Source organism: Neofelis nebulosa, chromosome 13 (assembly GCF_028018385.1).
Source record: "Neofelis nebulosa isolate mNeoNeb1 chromosome 13, mNeoNeb1.pri, whole genome shotgun sequence".
NCBI classification, from domain to species: Eukaryota; Metazoa; Chordata; class Mammalia; order Carnivora; family Felidae; genus Neofelis; species Neofelis nebulosa.
The window spans coordinates 57,551,308-57,574,463 of NC_080794.1; the positions used below are offsets into that span (position 1 = coordinate 57,551,308).

At 41.9% G+C, this 23,156-nt stretch overlaps 1 protein-coding gene and 1 long non-coding RNA gene across 5 annotated transcripts in view; one reads left to right on the forward strand and one right to left on the reverse strand.

Moving 5' to 3' along the window:
* LOC131493089 (uncharacterized) overlaps positions 1 to 22,032 on the reverse strand; it is a 39,508-nt gene extending 17,476 nt beyond the window's left edge. For 2 of the 4 annotated variants that reach the window (XR_009252455.1, XR_009252454.1), the window contains exons 1-3: positions 21,464 to 22,032; positions 21,203 to 21,360; positions 3,174 to 12,081 (exon numbers count right to left, since the gene is read on the reverse strand). This is a non-coding gene — a long non-coding RNA (uncharacterized LOC131493089). Of the gene's footprint in view, positions 1 to 533; positions 12,082 to 21,202; positions 21,361 to 21,463 lie in introns of those variants that run through there. The other 2 variants (XR_009252456.1, XR_009252453.1) reach the window with 2 other exon arrangements.
* Positions 11,885 to 23,156, forward strand: part of EXOC6 (exocyst complex component 6) — a 304,381-nt gene continuing 293,109 nt past the window's right edge. Inside the window, exon 1 of the mRNA XM_058697175.1 lies at positions 11,885 to 11,986. Within this exon, the coding sequence (XP_058553158.1) occupies positions 11,928 to 11,986 (59 nt within the window). The 5' untranslated portion in view covers positions 11,885 to 11,927. The remainder of the gene's footprint in view (positions 11,987 to 23,156) is intronic.

Genomic DNA, 23,156 nt, shown 5'->3' on the forward strand with positions numbered 1-23,156 from the left:
TTTTTCAACGTTTTTTATTTATTTTTGGGACAGAGAGAGACAGAGCATGAACGGGGGAGGGGCGGAGAGAGAGGGAGACACAGAATCGGAAACAGGCTCCAGGCTCCGAGCCATCAGCCCAGAGCCTGACGCGGGGCTCGAACTCACGGACCGCGAGATCGTGACCTGGCTGAAGTCGGACGCTTAACCGACTGCGCCACCCAGGCGCCCCATCCCCATTTTAGAGATGAGGAATCTGAGACAGTTAAGATCACTTTGTGCAGTGTCCCCAACTCAATGGATGGAAAAGCTGGGGTTAGAATCCAGTCTCTGACTCCAAAGCCCAGATTCTCAACTAGTAAACTGCTTGCTGCAGGCTTCATCAAGTATACGTCTGTCCCACCTGCCTTCCTTCTTGATTCCTACAGACTTCTAAAATGTTTGAAGCATTTTTATTGTGCCTAAGCTGTAAGGGAATTATTCTCATGTCTGTGAAAGGAACACAGCAGTTGGCTTTATCGTATCCCTATAAAAACATCAACTCAGCCAATAAATATTTATTGAATCCTTTTTTATTTACCAAGCACTGTTTTGAGGGCTGGGAAAATAATAGTGAGAAAAAAAAATACTGTCCTTCCTTTGCTTTTGTGGAGCAGAGTCAAGTCCATGTCCTCCAACGTTAAGATGAAGCATCTTGATGCTAAGGGTTCTCAAGAGTTAATGGCACTGTTCAGTCTTTTCTGCGGGACCCTCATTTACTTTTTTCTTTTCCTCTGCTCATGACTACCCGAAGAAATACTGCTTTCATTTCTGATTGGGCAGAGGAAGGATAAGATACAGAATTCAAAATTATTCCAATGGCTAAATAGGGCTGCTGTGTACTGTTATGCAGTTAGTGTCCTGCACAAAGACACTTGGTTGAGGAGGCCAGTTGGAGCTGAATCCAGCCCGGGCCCCACTTGCCAAGATGAGACTCTGGCCTGAGGCTATACATCCCTAAAGAAGGGTGCCTTCTTCTTCTCCCATCCTTCCCACTGCAGACCCACAGAGGCATCACATAAGCCCAAGGTGGCCCTGTTGGTAGAGTTGAGAAAAGAATGGGAAGGGAGAGTTAAAACTGTTGTGCCAAATTGAAGTTTTAAGAGATTTCAGGAGATTTGTCCTGGGCATGTCTCCCATTGACTCACTTGATGGAATTTGAAACAACTTCAGGTTTTTGTTCTTGTTTTTCTTTTTTAAAAATATTTATTTAGAGAGAGAGAGTGAGAGAGAGAGCAAGCACACGCTTGTGAGCCAAGGAGGGGCAGAGAGAGAGAGGGAGAGAATCCCAGGCAGGCTCTATGCTATCAGAACAGAGCCGGACTGGCTCAGGGCTCGAACCCACCAACTGTGAGATCATGACCTGAGCTGAAATCAAGAGTCATCACTTAACCGACTGAGCTACCCAGGTGCCCCTTTTTTTTTTTGTTTTTGAATAGACATTACTTCTTAGAGCAGTTTTAGGTTCACAGCAAAATTGAACTGAAGGTACAGAGACTTCCCATATGTATACCTTCTGCCCCCACACACACATGGTTTCCCTCAGTATCAACATCCCCCACCCGAGTGGTCCATTTGTTAGAATTGATGAACCTCCATTGACATATGATTATCACCCAAAGGCGTTGAGGTTTTGATGGCAGTAAGAATGCAAGTATTGGTTCAATATAGGAAAAATGCATAGTGGTTAAAAGCATAAGATTTATAGGGTATATATTGTGATTTAAGAAACTTCCTGCCAGGGATGCCTGGCTGGCTGTCAGTAGAGCATGTGATTCTGGATCTCAGGGTCCTGAGTTTGAGCCCCATGTCAGAGGTAGAGATTACTTGCAAAAAAGAAAACAAGAAGCTTCCTGCCAGCATGTAACTGGAAATAATGGAAAGAATTGGTAATAATTTCAATTATTGGTTCATTTCTTTTTCTTTTAATTTTTAATTTTAGAGCAAGAGACAGAGCGCTTGAGCAAAGGAGAGGGGCAGAAGGAGAGAGAGAGAATCTTAAGCAGGGTTCATGTTCAGCATGGAGATGGATGCAGGGCTCGATCTCATACCCTGGCATCATGACCTGGCCTGAAATCAAGACTCAACTGACTGAGCCACCCAGGAGCCCCTTGGTTCATTTCTTACACTTTCTTTCTTCCCTTCTTTCTTTCTTCCTTCCTTTCTTTCTTTCTTTTTAATTTTTTAAGTGTTTATTCATTTTTGAGACAGAGAGAGACAGAGTGCAAGTGGCGGTGGGGCAGAGAGAGAGGGAGACACAGAATCTGAAGCAGGCTCCAGGCTCTGGGCTGTTAGCACAGAGCCCGATGTGGGGCTTGAACCCACAAACCATGAGATCATGACCTGAGCTGAAGTCAGATGCTTAACTGACTGAGCCACCCAGACTCCCCTCTTATATTTAATTTCTAAAGTTAAGTGGAAAATCTCATCATAATGATGAAGAAAATAATAATTACAAAACTGTCTATGAATTAACCCAGAGGTTTTCCATTTAAAAACTTGAGATTTAATTGATATATATGTAACATTGTATAAATTTAAGATATACATGTTAATCTGATATATTTATATATTGCAATATATTTGCCATTGTAGTGTTAGCTAAAACCTCTATGATATCATATAATTATTATTTTTTTTGTGGTGAGAATAATTAAGATCCAGTCTCTTAGGAGAGCACCTGGGTGACTCAGTTGGTTAATCAACCTGACTCTTGATTTCAGCTCAGGTCATGATCTCACAGTTCCCGGGATCAGGCCATGTGGGGCTCCGTGCTGACAATGGGAAGCCTGCTTGGGATTCTGTCTCTCTCTCTGCCCCTTCCTTGCTCACTTGCATACACACACACACACACACGCACTCTCTCTCTCTCTCTCTCAAAATAAATAAATAAACAAAAAAATAAACTTTTAAAAAAGATCTAGTCTCTTAGCAAGTGTGATACTTCTAATACAGTACTGTTCTCTATAATCACCATACTGTACATTAGATCTCCAGGACTAATTTACTAGCTGCAGGTTTGTACCCTTAAACAACATCTTAACTATTTCCCCATCCCTCAGGCCCTGGTCACAACCACTCTATACTCTGTTTTCATGAGCGTGGCTCGTTTAAATTCCACAGACATGTGATACCATACAGTATTTCTGACTTACCTCACAGTGTCCTCAAGGTGCAGCCATATTGTCACAAATGGCAGGAGTTCCTTCTTTCTCATGGCTGAATAATATTCCAGTGTGTATAGGCACCACATCTTCTTTATCCATTCATCTTCTGGCAGATACTTGGGCTATTTCCATACGTTGGCTATTGTGAATAGCACTGCGTGTAACTCTTCAATACCATTTTTGTTTCCTTTGGCTATACACCCAGAAGTGGAATTGCTAGATCACATAGTAGTTCTATTTTTAATTTTTTGAGGAACCTCCATCCTGTTTTCCACAGTGGCTGTTACCAAGTTATGTTCCCACAAACCATGCGCAAGGCTTCCTTTTCTCCACATCCTCGCCAACACTTGTTATCTCTTGTCTCCTTGATGATAACCTTTCTGACAGGCGTGACGTGATCTCTCATGCTGGTTTTGATTTACATTTCCCTGAATATTAGTGATGGTGAGCATTTTTCAAGCAGTTATTGGGCATTTGGATGTCTTCTTTGGGAAAAAAGCTTATTTAGTTCCCCTGTCTATTTTTAAATTGATTTTCTCTTTGTTACTGAGTTGTAGGAGTTCTTTATATATTTTGGATATTAGCCCCTTACCTGTTTTTTCCTATTGTGTATGATAGTATTAACAACTTTAGTGGACACAGATATGTGCAGGGCCCTGTACTGAGAATTTTATATACGTTGCTTTTATTTAATTCTCTTCATAGTCTCCTAAGGTGGGTGCTATTATCTCAGTTTTATACATAGGGACACTGATATTTGAGTTAGTTACTCAAGGTCATGTAACAAAGAAGTGGGTAAAAATGGGGCTTAAACCCTGGTCTATTTGACTCCAAAACTACACATATAACCACCATCGTATGCTTTTCTGTTTTAGGAGAAGAGATCTATTCAGTCAGCTTTGTGGTCTTTGTCCTGACCAGAGCACCCACCACACAAATTTCAGACTTCTGTAAAATATTTCCAGTCTCTTCCAATTTAGAATCTTTCTCAGCTTTCCTTCCTTGAATACCCACTGCCCTCCTCGTGTATGACTGATTCCCAGGAATCCTTCTTGGCTAGTGCAGCTAACTGACCACTCTTTTTTAGTGCAACTACGACTCACACTTACGTCACAAACCCCAAACCAACACCTTTTATCTCTGCCAACCTCAGCCAGAACTCTGACCTAAGAATATACAAAATCTCATAGGATTTTTCTCTTTGACAGTCTCCTCACAGATGTCCATAAGGGAGGACTGTAATTTAAAAGGACTAAGACAAGAAAGTTGTGTGTAATTCAATTTGGAAGGGATCAAAGAGACTTTGGTTTAACAGAATGAAGAGGGAAGTTGGGGCAGGAGGCAATGTCACTGGGAGATGGTTTTCATGGTCGTAAGATCACAAGTATGATTGGGAGTTGACTGTAATTATTTTTTGCTTTGGGTTTGTGGGAGATCTATTCGATAGTTGGCTTGCAGTTCTTGAGCGGCATCGTATTTTATTTCACCTTTTACTCTAAGGAGCCTACAGTTGTTATAAGAAACTCACCAGTAATAATAACTTCACTTGTTCTGCTCTTATCCCTTCGTGTTTGGGGCGCTTCATAGACCTTTCATCTAATCCTCACAGCCATCCTGTCAATTCCTGCACTTTATAGATGACCAGATGGAGGCCCAGGAAGAGTACATAACTTGCTAGAGGAAACAGAACTAGTAAGTGACAGAGCCTGGATTCAAAACTAGGCAGCCTGCCTCCAGGCTGGGCTCTTCACCTCTATTCCAGGTACCCTCGAATTCTTGCGGTAGGGCAGAGGGACTGAGGAGGCCTATGCAACCCATTTTGCATATAGAGTTTGTTAGGTGGCAGATGCCTGGAATGCTTCTTGCTGACTTTTTATTTCCAGGACAAGAGGTTTTCCCCAAATACTCTTGGCCTCTGCCCCACTTTCACTCCTCCCCTGGGGAGATGGAGTGAGTTACTTGAATGGGAGAGGAAAGGAGCCTGCGAGGGCATATCTTCTTTCTCTCATTCTTTCTTTGGGTTGCAATCTGCCTGTAGAGACTATATACTTTGATCTACTCCTCCAGGAGCAGGTCTCCACTCTGGGGTGAGGGTGGGGAGGCCCATGGTGGTCCAGTGCTCCTGAGTAGGTAAGGCAGCCTAACAGGTTCGGTGCAAGGGGGCCTCTTGCTTCACATAAATCCAGTTTCCATATCGGCTTCATAGAGGGGATACTTTGAACCTTATCTGATTGTCCTTTGTCTTATTTCTCAGTTGACCAACAATTCAGATGAAGAGAGGTATTATGTGTCCTTACCATACCCTCCCCCAAGAACTATTGAGGGAAACAAATAAAGAAATATAGGTAAATAATAATAGATCACGTGAATTAAAGACTCTTGATCTAGCATCCAGTGAATCCATCCCCTTCCAAGGTAATCAGTTCATCAATTAAGCTGAAGAAGGGAACATGGCAGATACTTTGCTTTACATGATCTCATTTAGCTCATCCAACAATCATGTGAGGTGAGGCTTATTATCTCTGTGTTATTTATAAGGAATCTGTAGCTTATTCAGTCAGAAAATATTGGATATGGCCCACCAAGCCAGACTTTGTTCTAGGAGGCTCAGAGAGGTCATGAGAATCACTCACTGTTGTATAGCTGGTCAGTGAGAGAGCTAAGATTTGAACCTAAGTCTGACCAATGACACAGGTTAGGCATTCCTTGGAGAGAGGGGAGGGTGGGAACAAATAAAAAAGTGATAACATGTATTGAGCCCTGATTTTATACCAGTGTGTATCTTCATACCATTCAGTGCTTGTGGGGCATTATCTCATGAAATACTTGCATCATCCTTATGAATTAGGTATGGTTTTCCTCATTAAACACACAAAGAGCCTGAGGCTTAATGATGTTAGACAGTTTACCAAAGGCTACACAGTAAATGGCAGAGCTCCAGTTGTAATCCAGGTTCTTCTCATTCCAAACCTTGAGTTTGTTTTTCTGGAGCTCTCAAAAGTAGTTGGGAGACATAGCCTCTGATATAACATCAGAGCATCTTGAAACCACTAATTAACAAGTGTAGATCAACCTAACGGGTGTGCATGGAGGTGCTGAAGGGTAGGGAGGGAAGACAGAGGAAGTGGTGTGGGAGAGAAGGAAGGGGGGAGAGAAGTGTGGTCAGCATTGGGTAGGTTCACCCAAGCTTGCTGAATATGCTTGATGACGATGAAGAAAAATAGCCTGGCAACTTTGAGAATGAGGGAGAAGTTTTGAATGGCATGCCTTTGAAAGTGGTAAATTATTTGTAAGAAAGAAACAAAACAGTAGCAACAACAAAACCCCATTGTCTCTGAAAGTGAGAAGTTGCCCTGACATGAAGATTGCCTTTCTCTAGGTCTTAAGGATTTTGTTTGGGTGAGACTCTGAAGACCCTAGATTTAGCCGTGGCTTTCTGTTGACTAAATGGTGATGATGGGGAGTCATTTAATTTTTCTGGACCCTCATATTCTTTTTTTAAATGTTTATTTATTTTTGAGAGAGAGAGAGAGCTAGTTGAGGGAGTTGCAGAGAGAGAGGGAGACAGAGGATCTGAAGTGGGCTCTGCGCAGAAAGCACAGAGCCTGATGCATGGCTTGAACCAACGATCTTCGACAGTATGAGCTGAAGTAGGGTGAGGCACCCAGCTGCCCCTGGACTTTAGTATTCTTATATTTGTTTTGTTTTGTTTTGTTTTGTTTTATTTTATTTTATTTTATTTTATTTTATTTTATTTTTAATGTTTATTTATTTTTGAGAGAGAGCATGAGCAGGGGAAGGGCAGAGAGGGAGGGGGACAGAGGATCCAAAGCAGGCTATGTGCTGACAGCAGCGAGCCCCATATGGGGCTTGAACTCATGAACCATGAGATCATGACCTGAGCCAAAGTTGGACACTCAACTGACTGAACCATCCAGGAGCCCCCATTTGGTTATTTAATTTAATTTAATTTGATTTAATTTATTTTTGATTATTAAAAAAAAACCTTATTTATCTATTTATTTTGAGAGAGAGAGCATGTGCATGTACACATGCAAGTAAGGACGGGATGGAGAGAGAGGGAGAAAGAATCCCAAGCAGGCTCCATGCTGTCACTTCGGGCCCGACTCAGGGCTTGATCTCCTAACCAGTGAGATCGTGACCTGAGCCACAGTTGAGTCTGACACTCGACTGACTGAGCCACCCAGGTGTCCCAATATTCTTATCTTTAAAGTGGGAAATTAGAAATATCTGCCCTCCAAAATTCCATCTAGCAATAATATTTTTTTTCTTGCCCAACAGGGCAAGGAAGAATACCAGCCTTTCCCAGAATTTCTGGCACATAGGTGATGGTCAATAAATGTTTGTTGAATTGAACTAATTAAAGGCAGTGATACTAACTGAAAAAGAGATTCCTTCACATAGTAAGCATATCCTGTTTGTTATATTCTTGTTGCTTATGTTCCATACTTCATCTGTCCTTGCGTCTGAGTTACCAAACATCATTTCCCTGTTGAGGAAACCTCTCCCCACAGATCACTCTGCTTTTCTCATTCTAAACTCTGTCTAGAATGGGCTCAATAACTCTATCAATCCCTTGCATTCTTTCTTTTTAAAATTTATTTATTTATTTTGAGAGAGACTGTGCACATGCAAGTGGGGGAGGGGCAAAGAGAGAGGGAGAGAGAGAATCCCAAGCAGGCTCCACACTATCAGCGCAGAGCCTGATGCAGAGCTCAGTCTCATGAACCATGAGACCATGACCTGAGCCGAGATCAAGAGTTGGATGCTTCGCCAACTGAGCCGCCCAGGTGCCCCTATAAATCCCTTGCATTCTTCATTCTTCTTACTTAGCCTTCTGATTTCTTAGGTTTTAACTACAGCTGAATTGGCTACATGCTTATTCTACATTTTTCATTTAATGGATGTGTGGAGAGTCTCATTTGCTCCCTCAGAACCTAAATATCCGCATGAAAGGTGTGAATGAAACTGCATAATGGCAGCAGGCTTTAATTGCAGGCTTAAGTTTTGATAGTGACTTAACTTCTTCAAAGTTAATTTTTTAATTAAGAACATACAAGGGCAATTCTCTTTCTCCCTCTCCCACTTGTGCATGCTGTGTCTCTCTCAAAAAAAGAATATACAGTGGTAAGAATAGCATTTTAAGGAGGAAAGATTATTCCAGGTGTTCGGTTAAGCAGATAGATTTAGTATTACATAGATAAAACAACTACGTATTTGATAGAATTTTTCATTTTTCATCCATACAAGCTTAGCAGCATATATGCAGAGCCTGAATTTCTTTTCTCAAAATTTCAACTTGAAAAAGATCACTTTCGTCTAGGCTTCTGAGATTGAGTCCAAGCCTTGGAATCCAGTTAGTCTGATTGTTTGTGGCAGTAGTGTGACAGACACTCTTGGGTGGACTTCCTGTCTCCAGTATCCCCTTATTCCTCATTATTATACTTACAGTTGTGTGTCAGACAGTATGTCTGTTTAAGAACATATACCTTCCCCAACTCATTTGTAGGTAGAGTGGCCACAACCCCAGTCTGGGGTTGAGATATAGGTAAAAGTTTCCTGTGTGGGGCTTCCAGGAAAGCCATTTTTTGTTTTCTTGATAAAGAGAGATGAGTCCAGTTGACACACACATTTTGCCCTTTATCTTTCCCCTTTTTCTGCCTGGAGTATGAATAGCATATTGGAGGGGCAACAGCCTAGCTTTTAATGCTGAGGAAGAAAGTTGGGCTCTAAGAGTGGCAGAGAAAGAAGTTAGAAGAGCCTGTGATTTTGCTGACTTCTTTTTATTTTTATTTTTGAGAGAGAGAGAGAGAGAGAGAGAGAGAGAGAAAGAGAGAGCAAGCGGGAGATGGGCAGAGAGACAGGGAGACACAGAATCCAAAGGTGGTTCCAGTCTCTGAGCTGTCGGGCTCAAACCCACCAACCGTGAGATCATGACCTAGCCAAAGTTGGATGCTTAACCGACTGAGCTACTCAGGCGCCCTTGCTGACGACTTTTACCGGTTGTTTTAGCCCTACTTCAAACCTTCTATTAGGAGAGAAAAATGAAAACTCTGTTTGTTTAACTGCGGTCAGTTATTTTCAGCCATGTAAAATGCTAATTGATACAAATATAAAATAGAGAAAAATATGAAAATTTAGGTTTCAAGAAAACTTAATGTATATTCAAGATATTGGCAATGAAATACATATGTCCATAGATATATTTTGATGAACTTTGGTCTGTCTAGATTTTGTCAGTGATTACTTGAATTTTTTACTTCCTTCCTTCATTTCTTCCTTTAATGTTTTTAAAGCAAATTTGGTTGAGTAGCTCTTATACTCTTTATGTACTGGAGATAAAATGTAAAAGAATAAAACGAGTATGATTTCTGCCCTCAAATAATAAAAAAAAATATGTAATTATAAGCAATATAAATACAATAAAGGAAATACAGGGAACAATGAGAACATGTAAATGAGGGACCAGATCTGGCTGGGGTGGTTTCTCTGAGGAGCTGAGGTCTGAGCTAAGATTAGAAGGATGAACAGGAGGGGCACCTGGGTGGCTGAGGTGGTTGAACGTCCGACTCGATTTCATCTCAGGTCTTGATCTCATGGTTGTGTGGCTGAGCCCTAGTCCAGCTCTGCACTGAGCTGATTGTGGAGCCTGCTTAAAGATTCTCTCTCTCTTTTTCTCTGCCCCTCTCCCCCACTTGTATGCTCTTTTTCTCTTTCTAAAATAAAAAAAAAATAATAATAAAAAAGAAGGATGAACAGGAGTTTTATTAGGCAAAAGTGGTAGATGGAATGAGAAGAAACAGCACATGTAAAGGCTGTAGACAGCGGAGCACTTTTGAGGAACTGAAAGTAGTCCCCTGTGACTGAAATATTGAACACAAAATTAGGCTGGAGAGGTAAATGGGCCAGATGATGGAGGGTCCAGTGGTTAGTTTATATTAAGGATTTGGATGTTTGTCTTAAGAACAATGGAAAGTCATTGAAGGCTTTAAACCTTTAGCAATGACCTGGACAGATTTGAGTTTTAAAACTCAAATGCCATTCTATTCATATGACCTAGAATGGATTGGAGTTGTGAGGCTAGAGTTGATGTGGGGAGGCTGGTTAGGATACTAGATAGAAGATGGTGGACAAGGTGAGGACTGATGATAGCTTGGATTCAGGGGGTGTCAGTGGAGATGGAGGAAAGTTTGGGATTTGAATACTATTTAGAAGGTAAGATCAATAAGACCTAGTGATGGATTAGACACAGAGGCTGACAGTTGGGAGAGTTCAAAGAGGACCCCTAGATTCTGGCTTGCAGAATTGGATGGCTGGTTGGGTGTTGGATGGCATTTACTGAGAAAGGAACCATGGAGGAGTCCTGAGTTGGGTGGGGGCACTATGAGTTTCCACTGATCATGATGACTGTGAAGAGCCTTGAGACAGCCATGAGTATGTTACGTAGCAGGTAGAAGTAGAGGTCTGTAACACAGACAAGAGGTCAGGGCTGGAGACATCTAGTATATAGATGATGGATGAAGTTATATGTCATGGATCATTTAAGGAGAGAGGAGAGGGTGAAAAGAGGAAGCTTAGGACCAAGTTGATACAAAGATGAAGCTTATAAGAAGCTTGGTAGAGGTGATGAGCTACACATATATGTGTGTAATATATATGTGTGTGATTATAGTGTAGACAGAAAAGGACTTATATCCTACCAATTCCATTAATGATGCGTCCAGAAGAGGGAAATACTCTATGAGCTAAAGGGATCAGAGACTATTTCATGGAGAAGCATTTAAGAACATCTTTGTTGGATAGCTAGCATACAGTGAGGTGGATGAGGGGTGGAATGGGCTTCCAGGTTGAGAGAATGACTTGACAAAAGGTTTGAAGCCTGAAAATGAAGACGCATTGGGAGAACTTCAGGATTTTCAGTTTATCTAAAGATGGGGTATAAATAGGGGAATCATGAAAATGTGAGCTGGAGCCAGACTGAGGAGAGCCGTAAATGCCAGGCTGAGATACTTTACCTGTAGGAGTGGGAACCTAGCTAAGATTTGTGTGCGTGTAGAGGAGAAGGCTACGTAATGAAGCAGCGATTGAAGAAGAATCTTCTGGTTTCCCATGTGAGATGCACTGGAGAGTATCGATACTAGAGGCAGGAAGACCTAGTAGGAGGCTGGGGTGATGTAGACGAGTTTTCTCGGTGAGGCTCTTGGCCTCTTCTCTCCATTTACTATGGTTTGCATGGGGGTTGGTTTGCCATTGCACTTTCTCTGACCTGAATCCACTAGATCTAACAGCCCCAGAGCCCACCATCATTTGCCACCATCTCTACAATGATCATGTCATGAAGACACGCTGTCCCTTTGGGTGACAAAGCAGTCTCCAAATTGATATCCTGGTCACACTAATATAACAATAAAACAAATCTCCTTTTCACATTCCATGTTGATGGAACATTATAACATTCGTACAGGTTTGCTGGCATGATTTGACTCACGTTGCTTCTACATTTGTGCAATAATAGGTTATCACCAGCTCCCAGAATGAGGGAAGGGACCATGTTTGTCTTGTCTACCACTTTTTCTATTGCTAGGTAACAAATTACCCCAAAACTTCCTGGCTTAAAGCAACAATAGGTATTTATTATCTTACAGATTCTGTGATCAGGAATTTGGGAGCAGCTTGACTAGGTGGCTGTGGCTTGGGATCTCTTATGAAGTTGCAGTCAAAATGTTTCTGCGGTTGCAGTCATCTAAAGGCTTTACTGAAACTGGAGGATCCCCTTCCAGGTTGGTTCCCTTACATGGCTGATGGTGGAAGGCTTCAGTTCCTCACCACATGGACCTTTCCATGGGGCCGCTCCAGTGTCCTCATGTCTTGGTAGCTGGTTTTCCCAAGAATGAGTGATCCAAGAGAGATCAAGGAGGAAGCCACATTGCCTTTTATGACCGAGTCTCAGAAGTCATAGTGTAACATTTTGTTTGTTAAAATCAAGTCACTAAATTTGGCCCACATTCAAGGGAAGAGGCCCACATTCATAGCTTTATCATTTGAGGAGATAATTGTAAAACAATTTGTAGATATAATTTGCAATCACTACAACCACTATTAACTTCAGCACTTAGTACAGTGTCGGGGGGGGGGGTGCTTAGTAAAGATTTGTGAAAAGAATCATTATTCCCTCTTCCAAACTTGAATTTACTAGCCCTGAGAAATAGTGCCACTAAGGCAAGCACCCACACTATGGAATGGCCATTTGAGGCTTCACTCAAGTTAAATGTAGTCTGTGGTGTCCCGCCAACAAGTGGTTGGGCCATTTTGAGAAGTTGCCTGGCCATTCACACAACATATGAGCTGCTGGGATTCTCTGTCTTTCTCTGTCTCTGTCTCCTCATTTCTATGTCCATCTCCAATATCTCTAGCTCCCCTTTTCCCTTCCCCAGCCTCCTACTTCTCCATCTCTCATCTCCACCTCCATCTCTCGTCTCTCATCTCCACCTCCATCTCTCATCTCCATCTCCGTCTCTCATCTCTCATGTCCATCTCTCATGTCCATCTCTCATCTCCACCTCCAACTCTCATCTCCATCTCCAACTCTCATCTCCATCTCCGTCTCTCATCTCTCATCTCCATCTCTCATCTCCACCTCCAACTCTCATCTCCACCTCCAACTCTCATCTCCATCTCCGTCTCTCATCTCTCATCTCCACCTCCAACTCTCATCTCCATCTCCAACTCTCATCTCCACCTCCAACTCTCATCTCCACCTCCAACTCTCATCTCCATCTCCAACTCTCATCTCCATCTCCGTCTCTCATCTCTCATCTCCATCTCTCATCTCCATCTCTCATCTCCACCTCCAACTCTCATCTCCACCTCCAACTCTCATCTCCACCTCCAACTCTCATCTCCATCTCCAACTCTCATCTCCACCTCCATCTCTCATCTCCATCTCCGTCTCTCATCTCTCATGTCCATCTCTCATCTCCACCTCCAACTCTCATCTCCACCTCCAACTCTCATCTCCACCTCCATCTCTCATCTCCATCTCCGTCTCTCATCTCTCATGTCCATCTCTCATCTCCACCTCCAACTCTCATCTCCATCTCCAACTCTCATCTCCACCTCCAACTCTCATCTCCATCTCCGTCTCTCATCTCTCATGTCCATCTCTCATCTCCACCTCCAACTCTCATCTCCATCTCCAACTCTCATCTCCACCTCCAACTCTCATCTCCACCTCCGTCTCTCATCTCCACCTCCAACTCTCATCTCCACCTCCATCTCCCATCTCCATCTCCGTCTCTCATCTCTCATGTCCATCTCTCATCTCCACCTCCAACTCTCATCTCCATCTCCAACTCTCATCTCCACCTCCATCTCTCATCTCCATCTCCATCTCTCATCTCTCATGTCCGTCTCTCATCTCCACCTCCAACTCTCATCTCCACCTCCAACTCTCATCTCCACCTCCATCTCTCATCTCCACCTCCATCTCTCATCTCCATCTCTCATCTCCACCTCCAACTCTCATCTCCATCTCCAACTCTCATCTCCACCTCCATCTCTCATCTCCATCTCCAACTCTCATCTCCATCTCCAACTCTCATCTCCACCTCCATCTCTCATCTCCATCTCCGTCTCTCATCTCTCATGTCCGTCTCTCATCTCCACCTCCAACTCTCATCTCCACCTCCAACTCTCATCTCCATCTCCAACTCTCATCTCCACCTCCATCTCTCATCTCCACCTCCAACTCTCATCTCCATCTCCAACTCTCATCTCCATCTCCAACTCTCATCTCCACCTCCATCTCTCATCTCCATCTCCAACTCTCATCTCCACCTCCATCTCTCATCTCCATCTCCATCTCTCATCTCCACCTCCAACTCTCATCTCCACCTCCAACTCTCATCTCCACCTCCAACTCTCATCTCCATCTCCAACTCTCATCTCCATCTCCAACTCTCATCTCCACCTCCATCTCTCATCTCCACCTCCAACTCTCATCTCCACCTCCAACTCTCATCTCCACCTCCATCTCTCATCTCCACCTCCATCTCTCATCTCCACCTCCAACTCTCATCTCCACCTCCAACTCTCATCTCCACCTCCATCTCTCATCTCCACCTCCATCTCTCATCTCCATCTCCAACTCTCATCTCCACCTCCAACTCTCATCTCCATCTCCAACTCTCATCTCCACCTCCATCTCTCATCTCCATCTCCAACTCTCATCTCCACCTCCATCTCTCATCTCCACCTCCAACTCTCATCTCCACCTCCAACTCTCATCTCCACCTCCATCTCTCATCTCCACCTCCAACTCTCATCTCCATCTCCAACTCTCATCTCCACCTCCAACTCTCATCTCCACCTCCATCTCTCATCTCCATCTCCAACTCTCATCTCCATCTCCAACTCTCATCTCCATCTCCAACTCTCATCTCCACCTCCAACTCTCATCTCCACCTCCAACTCTCATCTCCACCTCCAACTCTAATCTCCATCTCCGCCTCTCATCTTGGTCTCCATCTCTCATCTCTCCTTTCACATTCGTCTTCATCACCATCCTTCTTCTTCATCCCTAGCTCTCATCTCTCCTCTCTCCTCTCCATCACCATCTTTCATCTTCAACCCATCTCTCATCTCTGTTTCATCTTCATCTCTTATTTCCATTTTCATCATAGAAGGTAGATACTCTAACTTAATCCTCTCCCACTGAATCCTGGAGAGATGGATCCAGTTACCCAGCGGGTATATTTGGAGATTCACAAGGCTGTCTAAATTTATAAGTCCCAAAGTGAATTTATCTTTTCCTCAAAGCTGCACATTCTCCTAAACGTCTCGACTCAGAGATGGGCTCCTTCATCCACCTGGCTCCTCCCGCCACTTTGGATATTATCCTGAAGGCTTGCTCCAGTTTACTAGCTCCTACCCACTATCAGTCACCAGCTCTACTTTTTCTCCAGCTATCACGTGGTTCTCTCCTCTTTTTTTTTCTGTCATCACTAGCTTTGTATAGTTTGCATCTCTTTTAGCTTGAGTTACTATGACTAATAATGACAACAAGCCTTTACTGAGTGTCTACCATGTGCCCTGCCCTTACATAAGATATCTTCTAGTCCTAGTCCTCTTCAATCTGTCCTGATTCCAGAAAGACCTCTATAAACACAAATGTAGTAAGTATAAATGTTTAGTCTCCCCAGTTCAGCTAATGAAGAAAAAATATAACTTTTTTCTATAATTCAATTTAATGATTATTTTAGACTTCCATTTTGTTGGCAGAAAATATAATCTCAAATAATTCTGAGTAAATAACGAATTCCTGCACTGTGCTTTTACATTTAATATTTCTTAATATTATAATTCTTAATACTACTACTAATAATATCGAGACCATCATCATTTTTTACTGGCAATAGAGTATTCCAGTGTATGAATATACCAAAACATTTAGCCAGTTTCCTATTTATGGACCTTTAGATCATTTGCAGTCTTTTGCTATCACAAGATTTGCATCAATGTATCAGTATAACCGAGGGTAAAATTCCTGAAATGGAAAAAAGGGTACGTACACTGTAAATTTTGATAGCTATTGCTGAGTTGCCCTTTAAAGAGCTTGTACCAATTTATACTCCCACAAATAGCATATGAAAATGCTGTTTCCCTTCATCAACATCAACAGTAGGTATTATGAAACTTTTAAATACTTGCCTTACTTTGTCTTAATTATATTTCTTTAATTATAAGTGAGGGTGAGTATTTTTTCATTATATACTTTAAGAATTGTTTTCATATTTTTAAAGTTCATTTATTTATTTTGAGAGGGAGTGCCCGTGTGCGTGTGAGCTGGGGAGCAGCAGAGAGAGAGAGAGAGAGAGAGAGAGAGAGAGAAGGAGAGAAAGAGAATCCCAAGCAGGCTCTGTGCTGTCAGCACGGAGGGATGTGGGATTTGAACTCATGAACTGAGAGATCATGTTGTCAGCTGAAATCAAGAGTTGGATGTTTAACTGACTGAGCCACCCAGGTGCCTGAGATTTTAGATTTTTCTAATAGGTATGTTAAAAAGGTGAAAAGAAACAGATGAATTTAAGTGAATTGTGTGTGTATATGTATATATATACACATATACATATACATATGTATATATACATATACACACACAATTATACATATATGTATATATGTACATATATTTTATTTTATTAAGTTTATTTATTTTGAGAGCAAGAGAGAATGAAAGTGGGAAAGGGCAGAGAGAGAGAGAGAGAGAGAGAGAGAGAGATTGAGAATCCCAGCAGGCTCTGCACCACCAGCACAGAGCCCGACATGGGGCTTGAACACACAAACTGTGAGATCATAACCTGAGTCAAAGTCAGATGCTTAACCCACTGAGTTACCCAGGGGCCCCTAAGTAAATAAAATATTTTTAACCCAACATATTCAAAATAGTGTCATTTTAATATATAATTGATGTAAAATTATTAATGAGACATTTTACATTCTCTTTTTGCCCTAAATCTTCTAAGTCTAGTGTGTATTTTACTCTTATAAAACATCTCAATTTAACCAGCCACCTTTCAAGCACTCAGTAGCCACATGTGGCTGGAGGCTACTGTGTTAGCACAGAGAAGTAGCTGTAAAGAAACTTCTCAGTGCATAGAAGCTACAGCTAACACCTAAATAACTTAAACTTGAGCATGACAACCTGCCTAGTTTTTTGAGGCCAAGTTCAGTGCCGTTTAGAGAGGAGGTACTCAAAGTTTATTTTTCTAATTGAGATATTTTTATTTTTTCAATTGAATGTTCATACTTGTTTTATGTAGATATGGTCAAAATACCTCATTGTAGCAATGAATCATTTTGTTCGTCATGAAACAAAACACAATTCATACATTTTACTTTGTTTCTCAGAAATGAGAGATGTTTTAAGAATGTGTTTTCATAAGATTTGCCAAAAGTTTTCATCACACAATAGCTTTTTTTTTCCCTCTTCCTTTTGGACAATTATTGAATTGATGAAGCTTTTAAGATAGGTAGGAACAGATGTGTTGACTCAATTTGGGAGGCAAAAACATTTTTACTTGAAGAGAAACCCTCAGGGAAATGGCAGTCTCTTAGGGGTGTTTAGAATCCAGTTTTAGGAAGTCCTGAGTCTTGAGCAGATGTTGTGATGGAGTTAAGAGCCAACAGAGCTTGACCCCACTCTCACAGTCCTCCAAATACTACAGTGCAGTACTAGGACCAGACTCCCTAACTGGACATTTCTTAAGGGGACTGACATTTTAACTAGTGCCCCGAAGTTGCCCTTCCAATTGGTCCTTTTAAGGAAATGTTAATCCCCTTTACTTCTCTTTAATTTTAGTGCTCCAGAATCTGCTTAGGGAAGGAAAGAGAAATGCTCTGCAAAGTTATGCAGGTGCTTTACAATACGGTGTGAGAAAGAAATTATTTTCATTAAAATACTAATGTTCAATTCAAACATGGGGGCCCTAACGCAATTGAAATGGACTTGGAGAATAGCAACTGGAGAAGCTCTGTATGCCATCTCATTCAATTGAATCCAATCCATTCTTCTTTCAGATTTGGAAAACAAACTTAGAGAGGCAGAGACACCTGCTTAAATCACATAGCTGTCCTTTCAGAGGTCTGGATTTCAAGTTTTCTGGTTCTCTGTAGTATGAATTATAGCATTAAATAACATTTACTGAGTACTTACTAAGTGTTAGCCTCTGGGCTAAGTGATTTCTGTAGATGTCAATGATTTACAAAATCTTTGCAATATAAGGCATTTCAAATTTATTTATTTTTCTTTTTAAGAAAAATATTTGTTTATTTGAGAGAGAGAGAGCAAGGGAGGAGCAGAGAGAGAGGGAGACAGAGGATTCAAAGCGGGCTCCGCACTGATAGCAGAGAGCCATATGCGGGGCTGGAACTCACAAACTGTGAGATCATGACCTGAACTGAAGTCTGGTCCTTAACAGGCTGAGCCACCCAGGCAACCCTGAAATATTTCCAAAAAAAAAAAAAAAAAAAGCATAACTCTTCTCTAACAATTTTTTTCCTGAAACTTCATTTGTTTTCTTAAACAGAAGTTGCTGACGCATAGGTATCCAGAATCTTAATCTGCAAAGGATGCTTAGGTATACTCCACTGGGCTGTGTTTTGATGGCTAAATAAACAATAACTTATTCACAACTCAAGCCCAATCTATTTCTATTAAGGTTGCAGAGTGGTATGGAAAGCACAGCTTTTGCCTTTTTTCCTTCCTTAGTTTTGTTCACTAATGACTTCTTCCTTCTTTTCCTTCCTTTTTACCTTCTCTCCCTCCCTCCTTCTCTCTCCTCCAACCCCAGTCTTCTTCTGTCCTTCCTTCCTTCCTTCCTTCCTTCCTTCCTTCCTTCCTTCCTTCCTTCCTTCTTTCCATTCTATTATAGGAAGTGAGGTGCTAAGGACATTTTCTGTCAAGATTCTAAACTTTTTTTATTTGTCTTGCCAACATATAGAATGTTGGGTATGTAAGTGTCTTAGGCATCATCTGAAGAGAAGTAGAGGCCCAGAGAGGTAGAGGATTTTCTCTGAGGTCAACTAAATGAAACTGTACTGAGGTCAAAATGCTACTACATAGCAGGAATCCACTCAGCCCCAAGTGGAAAGTCATCAGAATAGCAAAGGCACTGTCTGGTTGGCCCTGAAGTGTCAATCCTTTTTTTAAAGAACTTGATTCAATCTCAAACCAGCAAATTCCCTAGCTTCACCTGAAGGAGGGCCAGGATCCCTTGTCACGAGCCTCAGAATCAAAAGCAAATCTCTAATCATACTCAGTGCTTCAAAACCCATCAGTTGAGGGCCAGGTAGCCAGTGGGGTTTACGCAGAGTAGGTTCTCAGAAACATAGGGGTCAGGGCTTGGAAATAGACACAAGAGGAAAAAATGACTTTTATTAACCTGTGCCTGAAAGATTTAAAGCATCACTTGATTGTGGAATAAAAGCAACACATTAAGAAGCCCTAATGAAAGAAAACTTGAAACTGGTTTTACATGTTGGAAGCCCAGTTTTTCAGATCCATTGTGATATTCTCAGCAGCAGGACATTCACTTTCCCATCCCAATGACTGCAGTGAAGGAATCTCCAAAGTCTATTTCTGGGCCTTAGTTTCTTTTGTAAAACAAGAGGATTTGTCCATATGGCCAGTGTATCTATATGTACAACCATGTGACTCTATAATCATATCAAAATAATAAAATGACATGTGGTTCGCTAAATTTTTTTATCATTCTGATTTTTCCCCCCTCCCAGTTTGTGGCTTGGCTGAACTGGCTGAACTGAGGGGAATACCTTTAATGCTCCAGATTACTTGTAGAGATTTTTATCTCACAATATTCCCCAAAGAATGTTAGGGCTGCTTCATTTCTCTGGGAGCCTTGCCTAGTAAACAATGTACAAACAAAACACTATTAGAGGTTCAGCAGTGTTTTCTGGAATAATCCCCAGTATGCTCACGATAAAGCCAAACTTCTTTACATGGCCTGCAAGGCCCTTGCCTGATCTGGCTCCTCTGTGCTTTCCAGGATTATATCAGACTCTCTCTCTCTCCTTATTTAATTTATTCTGGACACATGGCCTTCCTTTAGCTTCTGAAGGCACCATGCTGTTTGCCAACTCAAGGCCTTGATATGGCCTGTTTTCTCTGCTGAAACTGTCTTCCCTCCCTCTTGGTCTGCTTGAATGATTCAGGCCTAAATATCATATCATCAGGGAAGTGATCACCTCATCCAAAACCGAAATCAGGCCACCCTGTCCTTTCTCGTCAAAGCACTCAATAAAATTTGTGACTTACACATATTTCTATGTTTACTTTACTATTCATCTTCCTAACTAGTCTTTGAGGGAAGGGGCTGTTTCTTTCTGTGTTTGCTATTGTATTTCCTAGCACATAGTAGGTGCTCTTTGGGGAATATTGTGAGATAAAAATCTCTACAGTATTTGCTATATTAGTAAAGGAGTAAATGTATTCACAGAAAATTCCCAGCACAGTCAGCCCTTATTGGTTGTTTAGATAGGACATGATTCTTGAGAACCCTTAGTGAAACCATGACTGACCTTGTTTTGGCATTGTGGAAATAGTTATTGGTCCTTCCATAATCTGACAACTCTTCCAATGTGTGTTTATTCAGACTGATTCAACCTCTTTAATGACTCAGTGGGAACACCAGTAAGCCAGTTAATGCAAACTCAATTCCCTCAATTCGAGTTCTTGGTCAACTGCAGGGATGTTCTGGCCAAGAAGATACCTGAGATTTCGAGTTTGAACTAAAGTACTCTTAGGAGAAAAAAATCAAGTGAATCTCCAGTGATTGACACTGTCTATGAATAAAAGTGAGAATTAAGTCATATGTGGAAATACTACATAGTCACCTGACTGCAGTCAGTTTTATTTAGCTGTTGCTGGAGCCCCATGGAGAAGGGTTTATTTATTAAGAATGGAATAGTTCTTTTAAAATTCTGTAGCAATCATGTCTCTCTCTTTCTCTCTCTCTCTCTTTTTTTCTCCAGTCCATGGAAAGTGTTATCTCAGGCGGCTTTGTGCAGGAAGTTGGGTTTATCACTTCCTCACAGTTGCACTTTGTCTAGGACTTAACTACATGCTATCAGATTACATCAAAATGTAGGCCTTTGTGTGTTTAACTCATCAAAGGAGTGGACCCTCAGGACTTGATATCACTTCACTGCATATGCAGCCATGTAGCAAAACAAAGCCTATCTAAACAGGACAGAACTATTTCTGTTGCGAGGCGACTCTGCTAGCTCGAGCTTGCAGAAATGGTCGGGTTTCAGGTGTCTGTAGTGTTTCACTTCTTGTTTTTATATTTATCTCTTTTTAGAATTGCAGTCATTTGCCTGGCTGTGTGCAAGGAAGGAAACCCAAAATATTACCTACAAGGGAGGAGACAAGATTGCTCCAATCCCCAGTGTCAGTTGGAGGCAGCACTAACCTTTACCTCATCATCTTGATTTTCACTTGAAAGCTGAAGTGGCTGCGGTCAGAGTCTGGGCTCCAGGGATGGCCACACAGGGGGTTTGAATCCTGGCTCCTCTGTTTCCTGCTTGTGCGTCCTGGGGCAAGTTATTTCACCTCTTTGGGCTTCCGTTTCTCTGTCTGAAAAATGGAAAAATTACAGCACCTGCCTAATAGCCTTATGATATGGAATAAATGATAGGGATGAAATGGTGTGTGAAAAGTGCATATGGAATGTGCTCACCACAGGAGGCATATCAGTCTTGTGAAGCCGGAGGGGTCCTGCACGCCACACCCTGCAGAGTGAGTGGCAAGGCCGGCACAGTCCCAGGCCGGCTCAAGTTTCTCAGGCTGCACTTCCACCTTTGGGGCCTCGTTGCTAGTTTCTTCTCTGCGGAGTTCCCTCTTCTCTGCGGTGGGCTGGCTGCCAGATGCCGCCTCTATTGGCAGCCACAGGAAGCCGATGCAACTGTGAAGTAATACTTCTGCCCCGGGGCTGGCCCCGCCCTGTTGACCAAGGGTTTTAGATCTGCTCAGCCAACTCCTTTTAATATCTTGCCTAAAAAGGACTTCTCACCCTGCTCTGCTGCACTGGGCGATGGCTGCCTGCCCTAGAGGGCTCAGACGAACAGCTTTCGGGGGATAGAAATGGGGAAGGGAACTTCTTCCTCCCAGACGAATGTTTTGGGAGTTGGGGGTACCATCTTGCAGCAACTGTCTGCTATGATGATCATTTACCAAAATCATATGTCAAAGGAAGAGGGATAGGCTTGATTTTATAAAATCCTTCCAAGCCAGTGGAGTATAATGAGGTGCTCTGAAAAAAAAAAAAAAAATTATTTGCATCATGGCAGTATGCAAATTTTCACAGACCTATGACTGGAAAGAAATTAAATTACACCTAAAAAACTTTATAATTTAAGAAGGTAAATGTTTTTTCTTTTCCTTTTTGAAAGTCTGAAACCATTCTAAATAGCAAATTGAAACAAGCATAATGCTTTATTGCTTCTTTATACTCTGGTTATTCACTGATGGCTCCCTACCTTGATGGTTTCCTCCCTTCCGGCTTCTGAGGTGGCAGATGCCCTGTGAGCCACACTCCACCTCAGCTGTTCAGATCACTTCAGAGCCACAAACACCTTCCATTCAGTGCCAGCTGGCTTTGGCTTGGTGTCAGAGGTTCTCATCCAGTGGATTTTGCCTCTCTGCCTGGCCCCCTGGGGTGAGCTCTTTGGCTATCTCTTTAGCTTTTGTCCTTGGATGCTGTCTCTTGGAGCTCCCGTTCGTGACTGGAGGGCCAGTCTCATGTCACCCTCAAGCTCTGCACAAGAGACAGATTCCCAGGCTGGAATCTAGCATCTTGGGCTCTGGGAAGACTTGAGACATTTGCCTACAACTCTCTTGGAACAGTAGTGAATGCTAGTAGAAAACCAGGTCTTTCTTTTGGTTGATTATATTAAAATACATTTTTTTTCTAATTGCAAAAGCAATACATGCATACACACGTGCGTGCACACACACCCACTCCCCCCCCCACAAAAGCTCCTAAACACAGAAATATGTAAAATTTAAAATTGAAGGGCTTCATATTAACCTCCTAGTGATAATTCTTTGTTATATACTGTCTCAGATTTATTTCAGTGCATATAAAAGCATTTTTTACTTCACACACAAAAAATGAGAATGGGATGCATACCTACTCTTCTGTAATTTGTGTGTTTTCCTTAACAGTATATCTTGAATAGATTGAAATGCCAGCATAGACAGATTTACTCCATTATTTTGTATGACTGTGGCTATTCCACAGTAGAGTGGACTATATTTACTCGATTCCTCATGGACCTTGCACTATTTAAGATTTTTTTCTTTGGCTTAACAAGCAGTGCAATACTGAACATCCTTGTACAAACATCTTTGTGTGCATGTGTGAGTATTTC